The following is an 11,649-nucleotide window of genomic DNA, read 5'->3' as shown; positions in this document are numbered from 1 at the left end:
CCTGTCCTGGAACTAGCTCTTGTAGACCAGGCTGGTCTCAAACTCACAGAGATCCGCCTGCCTCTGCCTCCCGAGTGCTGGGATTAAAGGCATGTGCCACCACAGCCAGGCAATAAAATAGTTTTTAAAAGTCTGTTTATTGTGGTACTCAGATTTCTCATGAATGTCAAGTGATATTTAACCAGGACGTAACTCTCTCCACAAAACCTCACTGAATTTTCAAGGGATTCAGGCATTAGATAATTACCAGCATAAACAACTGCAACAAAACAAAACAAAAAACCTTCCTTCCTATTTAGTTAGGATTCAAATTAGAAACCTGTATTTCTCCCCTGACTATGTCTTATTTTCTAATAATCCTCTTTTTCTCAACTTTCAAGAGTCTCAGAAAAAAATCAGTAGAAAATCAAATCCAATCCTATTTAGATATTAATAGCTCATCATTCAGACTTGGACAACTGTTCCCTTGGAATGCATTCCAAGAGATTACTGTTGCTTTTAAGAACTGAAGTTTCCTAACGGCACTGCAAGCCCAAAGATAGTCTCATGACAGCACTATGCAACAGAATCTTTCATCTTAGATCACATGTACAGACAATGCATTCCACTTGTGTCTAAGATGCAACTTGGAGATAAGGAAGGGCTTTTTTTTAATGTATGGCAGTAACTGTAACTACCAAAACAAAAAATGCAAGAGACCAGAAAGGGAAGTCAACAAACTAAAACTGACTTGCAAACTTTACTGGAATCACAGCATAAACCCTGCCTCTTCAGTTTAATATGCAGCTGGTACAAGGGACTAGGGGCAGAGGTCAGAGTTCTCCCTGAAAGACCTGTCTGAATCAAAGCAAGTGTCTACAGGCATCATAAAAAAAAAGTCACCTCATTTGTTAAAGAATAAAGTATCATGCCAGGCAGTGGTGGTAGCACACTTCTTTAATTCCAGCACTAGGGAAGCAGAGGCAGGTGGATCTCTGTGAGTTTGAGGTCAGCCTGCTCTACAGAGAGAGTTTCAGGATAGCCAGGGCTACACAGAAACTCTGACTTTCGGAAGAAAGAAAGGAAAGAGTAAGATATCAACAGGTGACAGTGCCTAGAGCCACTAACTTGGTAATAAAATATCTACAGGTGACAGTGCCTAGAGACACTAACTTGGTAAGTAATGTAAGTAATCAAAATGTTCTAAAGAAGGGGCATTTCTGGCAGTGATGGATAAGAGGGTAAAAAGAGGGGGAAATCTTTATGCGTTGTCTCTGCTAGAATAAAAAAGGATGCCTGTAAACACTAGAACTGCCTTCTGTGTCAACTTCATAATAATTATTGAGAGTTATAAAATTAGATTATCATATAGCCTTCTCATACTCAGTAATTATTCAAAATTCACTTATGTAGGAGAACAAAAACACTGAATTACATGACTCAATTGCAGGAGGAAAAAGAACTTAGGCAGACACTGGGCATTTTCTATCACCTTAACACAGTAAGCCTTCAAAAATAAATGGTTACTTCTAAACACAGACATCACTGCCACAAGTGTATGTATTTGTAGAGATGTATACAATGTAAAAGTAGATTAACTTTTCAATATCCCACATAAATTAAATATACAGCATGTGCATTATTAAATATTATGTCACATTAATATTGTTCAACAGAATTCAAAAGTACATATTACTACTACCAGATATAGATAGAATATACAAGAATATTTAAATATTTCTTTTGACGATTTCGTCAAAATCCATACATATAAACAAAAGACAGCTTACCTCTGCAACCTTCAGAAACTCTGAGATTCTTGTCATTCTAGTCAGGAACTTCTTATAGATGTCAAGGCCTTCTTTGCACTGGTTCTTTTTCATATCAAAATATTTTTCTGCCCAAAGAAGTAACAAAAATACTTAAAGTTTACTTAAACAGGAAAAAGATTAGGCCATGTCTCCAGAAAGATCCCAATACTCTCAAAGGATTTACCCTACAACAAATGTAGTGCTAGATTACCTTGAACACGTAAGCAAGTTAGAAGCAATGCTAGGAGGGTTAGGATGTCAGCAACTGAGAACTGACCAGAGTGTACTGACATGACTATTTGTTCACAGGACTGCTATGGGATATTTATGTATAAACACATGTTATTCCACTTAAAACACTAAAATCTGTTTCAAAATACTTTACTAATAACATACCAACACTAACATTCTAGGATGGCAACTTCACCCAATGTCACTTCAAAAGCTCCCTTAAATTTCATCTGTACACAGCAATAAAGAGCTTCACATTTACTAATCATAAAGTCGATGACTATGACTTCCACAGCTTTGTATGAAAAATAAGTATAATTTACCTGTCCTCTTGGATAAAATTACCCCTCCTTATATTAATGTTGTCCTAGTCTATGGAAACCACATTTCAATAAACGTTCAAAGGGTCAGGGGCATACAAAATAAAAATACTTGGCATCTGATATTTAATACCTTCCTTTTCTACTCCATTAAAAGCTCAATTTAAAAACTAAAAGAGGGGCTGGAGAAGTAGTTCAGAGGTTAAAAGCATTTGCTGTCTCTTAACAGAATTCTGTCCCTGGCACCCACGTCAACTGTGTGCAACTCTAGTTCCAGGGGATCCATCTGGCCTCCACAAGCACCTGAACACACAGGTGTTGCACACACATAGAGATTAATAGACATTAACAATTAATAATGCATTTCTAATAATAATATATAGTGTTAATTATAATTAATAATAGTATTTAATTTTAATACCTGCATATTAATGGATTTTTATATTAATGGAAACAAAAGTATCCACTAATAAAAATATTTAAAAGGTACCTTTCTATGCAAAATTAACTATTTCAAATACATCTTGCTATGTAAGAAAACATCATAAATTCCTAAAACACCCCAAAGTAAAAAGTAACCCAAAAATATGTTGTCTGGCTTAAAAATAATTATTAATTTCAAATTTAAGTTTAGGGACTAGGGATACAACCCAGAGATAAAATATAATTTATTAACATCCAAGAAACCCTGGAATTAATCCCCAGTACACATGCATGTGCCTCAAATTTAGGATAAAATTTTTATCATATATATATATATATAGTAAACTATACTAGTTTTACAAGGTTCATTGTAGAATAAATATTAAGGCAATATACTTTTTCTGAAACAAAGAACTAAGAGGCTTTTCCATTTAAGTACACATAAAATGTATTATCATGCCTAACCTAACTTTACAGATTTAAGTATTTCTAAAAATAAATGAAACAGTCCAAAAAATTATAACTATATAAAAAAGTTTAACTAATAGCTAAATATTCTGGTTATAAAAATGAGAATTTAGGGCTGGAGAGATGGCTCAGAAGCTAAGAGCACTGATTGTTCTTCCAGAGGTACTGAATTCAATTCCCAGCAACCACATGGTGGCTCACAACCATTTGTGATGAAATCTGGTGCCCTCTTCTGGTGTGCAGGTATACATGCAGGCAGAATGCTGTATACATAATCAATCAATCAATCAATCTTTAAAAAAATGAGAATTTACCCACTTGTGTGGCTATACATGTAAATGATCATGTTCAGGAATAAACCTTTTCTCCAAATATATATTTGACATATGTCAAAATGGACTTCACAACAGCATAAGCAACTGCAGTATTACTAGTTCACAAGGTTATCTAAGATATCGCAGTACTTACCCAATAAATTAATGATTCCTTCATTATATGCTGCAAAGAGTCTAATGGCATCTTTGAACAGGAGCATGAAGGCAGCATTTATTACCCCATTTGTAAGTTCATTACTATTAACCTAGGGGAAATGGAAAATAAGATCAGCTTATCTCATATTTTAAATGACACTAACAAAATGAGTCCTTACTACTAGTAAGACAATAAATTAAAACACGTCAGCTTATTAGAAAGAGTGTACTTTGCCTGGAATATACATTACACATAAGTTTTCAAACACATGATTGTGAGAAATCAGAATTATAGGCAATTATTGTAAAACTCTAAGAAAAATAAGAAAGCAAACAAACAGCAAAGAGCAACTTCTGAACATTCATTATAGTTTAGAATTTACTTAGAGTGAAAAGGCCATTTACCTCAACTCTTGAAATCACTCACCTGCATCTCAAGCCTTTTATATAACTTTATTATAACACTAGAGGTTTACAAACCGTGCACTAAAAACCTATGAGAAGAGCAAGTAAAATTTTCTATACAATAAAGTATAACACAGACTCTAAAACAAGTAAATAATTTCATAGAAAGACCAAACTATGTACTAAGTGAAACATACGTGGTTGGAGCTTCTGAGTCTCTATATAAACCAAAATAATGTTCTCTAAACAGCAGTTTCCTGTGTCTTCAAGCAAGAGCTTTTCTTCCTTTTTATGAAAGGAAAGATTTTAGGCTCTGGGAATTATGTTTCTCTTCTGCAGCTAACCCAGCACTATATAAAACCAGCAAAAGCAGTATGCAAACCAATCAAGAACCTGCCTATGGGTCACTAGTGCTATTGTGAACACTGAAATTTTAATTTCATAAAATTTTTAAATGTCACAAAACAAAACCTTTTCAAATATATAAAAATGAAAAAATGATAAAATCATTCTCAAGTCACTAGTTAGTTATTATAGTGTGACACTTTCTAGTCTATGAAACAAACACATGAGTAGTTTGCTGAACATTTCCTTTAGTCAACACTCACTACCCAAATAACATCATTTAAAACTTACAGGGAACCTTGTCTCGAAAAAAAAACAAAAAACCAGCAGGGCGGTGGTGGTGCACGCCTTTAATCCCAGCACTCGGGAGGCAGAGGCAGGCGGATCTCTGTGAGTTCGAGGCCAGCCTGGTCTACAGAGCTAGTTCCAGGACAGGCTCCAAAGCTACAGAGAAACCCTGTCTCGAAAAACCAAAAACAAAAACAAAAAAAAAAAACCTTATAGGGAATAAAATGCCAGTCACTATGCAAGTCATAGCAATCTATCATAAATGAAATTTGAATCTCCTCTTATTTCTAAGTAGTTGTCATGCTGTAAGTCCTACCAAACAAAAGGGAAATATTGAAAAGGCTGTTCACGTTTTTTAAATCTACAGTTCCTGTGAAGAATTTTAACAAAGCACTTTACCCATCACTTGTTTTAGTCTGTATGAACTAAAATTCTAGCACCAAAGAAAGCCCTAACCACCAGCCAAACATTATTACAGCATAGTAAAAAATTATGAAGACTTGGGGTTAAAGTTATTATTATCTAACTAACTAGTTATGATTATCTAATTTTTAGTAATTTTGAATTACAAAAGCATATCAACTTACATTAAAATCAAGAAGTGCATCCATTTGGTTTTGGATAATTGGTACAGTTTTTAAGAGTTTTTCCGTGTTCATTGTTCTCATAACTCCATCAGCCCTATTAAGAAAATAAACCAAAATAATTCACCATTAAATCTCCCATTTGGCTCTCTATTTAAATAACAAGACTGTGATGAAATATCATAAATTTTTAAGTTATTACTGAACTCTGTATCTCAAGTAAGGATTATATAAAAAGAAATGTAAAACCAACAGCCGGAAACTAGTGCTACCAGCTGTATATGTACAGAGATGGCTCAGTAGTTAAGTGCACAGGTTGATCTTCCAGGGACCTAAGTTCTGTCCTTAGCACCCACATGGCAGCTCACACCCATACATAGTACCAGATCTAGGTGATCCAAACCCCTTTTCTGGTCTCTGTGGGCATTAAGAAAAAAAGAAAAAATAGTGTACACACATACAAACAGGCAAAATATCCATTCAGATAAAATACTATTTTAAATGAAAGTGAAGGTTTACATTATACAGCCAGGTAGACTGTATAGTTATCACAAGAAATGGCAGGAACCTCAGTCATCATTACATGTAAAGGCAGATTTATACTTCTTTAAAAGCAAAAGAAAACTACTGCCAGAACCCACTAAACAATTAAGTGCTACAGTGTCATGAGTTAATTCTATCTAATTGATTCATAGCCAGGTTTGTAATGTTAGTTCATAAATAGACAAGACAGGAGTATCACAACCTCCAGGGCAGTCTGTTGCAGAAGAAATTTAAATCTCTGGCGTCAGGAAGCTGGTGAATTGAGTTTAAAGCACATTTCTAGATCTCTAAATCTCAGGACCCGAGTTCCAACCCTAGAGACTTGGGTGTAAACCCAGGACCAACTCCTAACAGCTGTCTTCTGACCTCCACACACACCAGGGCACATGTGTGTAACAGTATTCACACAACAGTGAGAATAGGTGAAATTATGGAGAAAGGATTCTGATCATGAAACTCAGTAGTAGAGTGCTTGCCTAGCACGTACCAGCTCCTAAAGAGAATCCCCAATACCAGGGGGGCATTGTTTACGAGTCAAACATCAAAGTCTTTTCAAAGAAAATTACAAAGAAGTCAGTTCTACAAAAGTATTTTTTATCAAGTCACTCTAATCAAAGCCCTACTAGGAATAATGTCAACAACTTACAAAACGCAAGAGTTTAATGAAACAAACACTGGACTGCCTCAGCCAGCTGTTGATCAGTTTCACCCTGGTTAGTTTCACTAATGTATCTATCAAATGCTCCACACTGTTTTCTCTTAGGTACCACACTGGTTGGTAGCAGTTGCTGGAATCTGAGAGAACACAATTCCTGTTTGTAGGTTGTTCTTATAACTATCACACACTCTTCCCAGAAACCATAACTTTTATTTATTTCCTTCTTGCTGATGTCATTTTTTAACTTTCTGGACATTTCTCCATCACAGATACCTTAAATTTTGTCTCAGACTTCTTGGTTTAACATCTAAATGAACAACCAATACAAGCCCTTCATCTCAAAATCTCTTTTACAGCAGCCTGCGGTACTCACATCATCCCAACGCCTAGCTCCCAAATGGAAAGGACTCAACTGATACTGCATTTTATGATACTAACTGCAACCTCACAACTACTCTGACCAAGCAGCACTACTGCAAACATTCTCTTGCTAATACTTCATTTTCTTGCACCTTTCTCCCTTGCAGTCAGTCACTCAGCAAATTCATGACCTTGGATGAACAAATAATTCATTACTATCCATACATGACTACATAAAAAGCCACACAGGGAATGCAGTCGATAGCATGACAGCCTAGCGTGCATAATAAACTCATCAGTTTTTAAAAATCACACCACTGGCCAAGCTGGCAGACACATAAATTCATGATTATCAACTTCACAAAGATAGGAAAGATTTCCACCAATCCTTATAGTCTAATTATTTAGAGAACTCCAAAGTATCTTCAAACTTCCCTCTACTTCTGTGTCTTAGCTACCACCTGAAACTCTCAGCTCATTAACTCTCAAAATGTCTCATTCAGGAACAGTCACATGGAAAACAGTTTATTGAACAGGGTGCAGGGAGTAAGAAATCAGACTCCTAGGAACCTTTTATTACAATCTTCTACGACGTGTCTAAACATGTAACATAAAAATCTGCACAAGTTAGAGTTTGGTAAAATAATCCACCTCTCGACTCAAACCGGTTGTAAAAAAAAAAAAAGACTTGACTTCACCATTTAATATCTTGCATATGCCTACATTTTTCTTAAGATTTCTACTTTAGGCCAGGTTGTGGTAGCACATACATTTAACGCGAGCACTTGGGAGGCAGAGGCAGGTGGATCTCCAAGTTCAAGGGCCAGCCTGGTCTACAGAGTATGTTCCAGGACAGCTAGAGCTACAGAGAAAATCTGTGTACAAAGTAAGTACAAAAACAAACAAAATTCTACTTTACTTAAATCGTCTATAATTTCAAGAACAAGCTGAAGCACACAGCAGCCGTTCAGATCTCTCAGATGTGGAAACTGCAGGCATTTTAGCTGGGAAAGGATTCACCAGAAATTTATGTGGGAATCACACTCACTGTTCCTTTAAATGCTCAATCACATTACAAGAACAGCTGCTCACTTATGTTCATAGCAGCATTAGTTGTCATAGCCAGAATATGGAAACAACCTAGATGCTCCTTAATTGAAGAATGGATAAGAAAATGTGGTACATTTACACAACGGAGTACTAGTTAGCTGTTAAAAACAATGACATCAGGGCTGAAGAGATGGCTCAGTGGTTAGGAGCATTGCCTGCTCTTCCAAAGGTCCTGAGTTCGATTTCCAGCAACCACATGGTGGCTCACAGCCATCTGTAATGAGGTCTGGTGCCCTCTTCTGGCCTGCAGGCATACACACAGACAGAACACTGTATACATAATAAATAAATAAATACAAAAAAAATGACATCATGAAATTTGAAGGCAAATGGATAAACTAGAAAAAAAATCCTCCTGAGTGAGGTAACCCAGACCCAGAAAGACAAACATGGTACGTACTCACTCATAAGTGGATATTAGATATAAAGTAAATGATAGCCATTCTACAATCCACAGACCAGAGAGGCTAGATAACAAGAGGGCCCAAGGGGGTATGCTTGGATCTCCCAGAAAAGGTGAAATAGAAGAGATCTCGTGGGTGGTCTGGGTGGGGGCAGGTAGAGATGAAAACATGAAGATCAGGTGGGGTGAATGGAGGGTAGAATATTGAAAGAGATGACCAGAAAGGGGGGGGGGGGATTTTCGGGGTCATATAGAAACCTGGAGCAAAGGAAAACTCCCAGCAGTCTACAAGGATGACCCAGCTAAGACATCCTAATCTGGCCTTCTGTGACCAGGCAGGACTTCCAGTGGAGGGACTGGAACACTGGCCTAGCCACACACCTTTGACCTACATTCTGTTTGCCTAGAGAAGTGTGGAGGTGTTAAGCATGGCATGGAGATTGTGGGAGTAAGCAACCAATGACTGGTCCAGCCTCAGACCCATACCATGATAGCGAGCCTACCCCTGTCACCGCCTGGAGTGTCAGGACCCAGAGGCTGGATGACCCAGAGACCTAAGATAGAACTAAACATGATTGGAGGAGAAAAAAAGAAAAAAAAAGAAAAAGAAAAAGTCAACATAATGATGACTAAGGATACTCTACAATACTTTCAGATTGGTGACTACCCCAGTTGTCAACAGAGTCTTAATCCATCACCTGATGGAAACAGACACAGAGATCCATAGTCATGCATTGGGGTGAACTCAGGAATCCTGCTGAAGATGGAGGAAGAATTGTACCAGCCAGGGTTGGTCAAGAACATCACAAGGGAACCCACAGAAACAACTAACCTGGCCTCTTAGGGGCTCAGAGACTAAACTGACAACCAGAGAGCCTGCATGAGAATAACATAGGCCTTCGCATATGTGTGACAATTGTGTGGTTTGGTCTATTTATGGGACTCATAGCTGTGGGAGCAGGGACTGTCTCTAACGCTTTGGCCGGTTCTTGGAACTAGTCCTCATACGGGGTTGCCTTGGCCAGCCTTGATACAAGTGGACGAGCTTAGCCCTATCTCAACTTGTTAAGTCATGCTCTGTTGATGCCCCTTCCTGAACAGAAGAAACTGAGGAGAAGTCGATTGGGGGAGGGATGGGGGGGATGAGAGGAGAAAAGGAAGGGGAAACATCATTAGAATGTAAAATGAATAAATACATTTAAAAAAATCTACAGTGGCTCTTTCCTGAGCTCCCATGATACACCCTAAGGGAAAAAGCTGCCTATATATAAAATACTACTAGACATCAAAGTACTGGTCACACTATTCATGTCATAGTTCTTATACTTAGATGATCAGTACTCAGAATGCAGAAAGATTAAACTCAACTTTTACATGCATGTTGTCTCAGAACATAAAAATTCAATCCTCAGCACACATATAAGAGTGGAAAAAAGATCCAATTTCATAAAGTTGTCTTCTGACCTCCACATATGTACCATGGCATACACGGCTCCCACCCCACCATGCACACATGATAAATAATTTTTGGGAAAAAAAATGTAAGTGGACATGGTAAGCCCTGGCCTGAGAGCTGCAGTCACTCCCAAAGCTATCTTCCCCCAAGTGACTTGTAGCAGCATGTTCCCAGTGGCAGGGCCTAGGATCCAAAGGGCCTGCAGTCCTCAGCCCTAGGATCCTGAAATGAGTTTTCCTGTGACACAAGGACCGTTGACCTTCTGCCTAGTTTTGCCTAGATTTTGGTTTAAGGCACAGAGCTGAGCAATACAGGTGATCGCCAACAAGCAATCCCAGCCCAAGTGCTTAAACTACATCAGGGAGTTTTATCATGAGTTGCCCTGAGAGCAGAGCAGCCAGGGTGCTCTTTACTACTTCTTCATACCTAAGGATCAAAAACTGATGAGCAGTTGAGTTATGCACCTTTGTAACATTTAAGACCATTGGAATAGTGATACAATGCAAATGGTATCTGCTGCATCCATCTAAATCCTTGTACTATGACAACTTATTTCTTCCTCCCCCAAACAGCCCCCAGTACGGGTTAGGGATAGGGTTAGGGAGTAAGAGTAAGGAAAACTGGTGATTTCCCTGCCTCTCTCCAAAATCACTGGATTACAGGCATATGCTATCACAACCAGCTATAAATGGTAAAGGAAAGAACAAACAGAAAGATACCCTATGTTTATTAGAAACTAAACATGCTACAGGTGGTGAGACTGCCCAGACAGACTGGCACATTTAGTAACCCCTACTTCTAAAAGCCTGGCTGCAAGCAAGGCCAGGCAGGACACAGGAGGCAGAGGCAGACAGATTTCTTGAGAATTCAAAACCAGACAGGGAAACACGAGGCCCTATCTCTAACCAAAAGAACTAATTAAAATTCTTGACTGATTTTTTTTCTTAACAAAAACTGACGTACTAATCCTAAAATTCCCATGGAATCACAAGGCAACCAGAAAAACTGAACATAATCAATTGAGTGGGTGGGGAACAGGGATGGGACTGGGGAAAGAAACTACAAGAAATCAAATCACACAGTAGGGTTATGGCACATAATCTTGTAAACATACTAAAATTGGTTATAAAATTTAAAAGGATGAATTTTTAATCATGAGAACTATAACTCAATAAAGTTGTTACAAAGATAAATAGAACTTTAAAAAATCCTACTACAGAAAGTATATAGCATTCCTCCAAAGAAAAAGTTTAGCTATAGACCTGGGCAAAGTTCTGTAATTCACATTGTATAATTGCTGTTTTATAGTATTTGATATTTGAATTAGAGATAAAAACATAACTCACCCTCTTTTCACTTTTGTGAAATCGAATGCAACTTGTCTGTATGAAACTGCCTTTTCATTTAGATACCTACTATACCGCCTAATAAATGTAGACATATCATAGCCTGCAAAACAAAGTTTTCATGAATGATTAAAATCTAAAGTTTACTAAAACAACTTTATTATTCAATAGCACAAATATGTTATCCTAACTATATTCAGTGATGCAAATTAAGTAATACTAAGTTTCATACTCAATTCTTTAGAATTTTTAGACTCAGATGTATCATATAAGGATTTAAATTTTTTTCCTTTACAATTTCACTAAAAATATATCTATTTTGTTTCATTTGGCCCACACGCCTATTCTTTACTTTTCACAAGTTAGAAAAAATGTTTCCTTTCACAATTTAAGAACCTCAGAACTCAAACTTAACACTTTTAACACCCAGCAGAACCATAATTCCTGTG

At 37.3% G+C, this 11,649-nt stretch overlaps 1 protein-coding gene across 13 annotated transcripts in view; it reads right to left on the bottom strand.

Moving 5' to 3' along the window:
• Nucleotides 1-11,649, bottom strand: part of Picalm (phosphatidylinositol binding clathrin assembly protein) — an 82,322-nt gene that overhangs the window by 34,025 nt on the left and 36,648 nt on the right. For all 13 annotated transcript variants that reach the window (XM_013350154.2, XM_013350145.2, XM_005357568.3 and 10 more), the window contains exons 4-7: nucleotides 11,201-11,303; nucleotides 5,328-5,421; nucleotides 3,701-3,812; nucleotides 1,770-1,876 (exon numbers count right to left, since the gene is read on the bottom strand). In XM_013350154.2, the coding sequence (XP_013205608.1) occupies nucleotides 1,770-1,876; nucleotides 3,701-3,812; nucleotides 5,328-5,421; nucleotides 11,201-11,303 (416 nt within the window). The remainder of the gene's footprint in view (nucleotides 1-1,769; nucleotides 1,877-3,700; nucleotides 3,813-5,327; nucleotides 5,422-11,200; nucleotides 11,304-11,649) is intronic.

Source organism: Microtus ochrogaster, chromosome 22, assembly GCF_000317375.1.
Source record: "Microtus ochrogaster isolate Prairie Vole_2 chromosome 22, MicOch1.0, whole genome shotgun sequence".
In the NCBI taxonomy this organism is placed as follows: Eukaryota; Metazoa; Chordata; class Mammalia; order Rodentia; family Cricetidae; genus Microtus; species Microtus ochrogaster.
The sequence above is the reverse complement of the archived record's forward strand: the minus strand, read 5'-3'. Positions and strand labels throughout refer to the sequence as shown.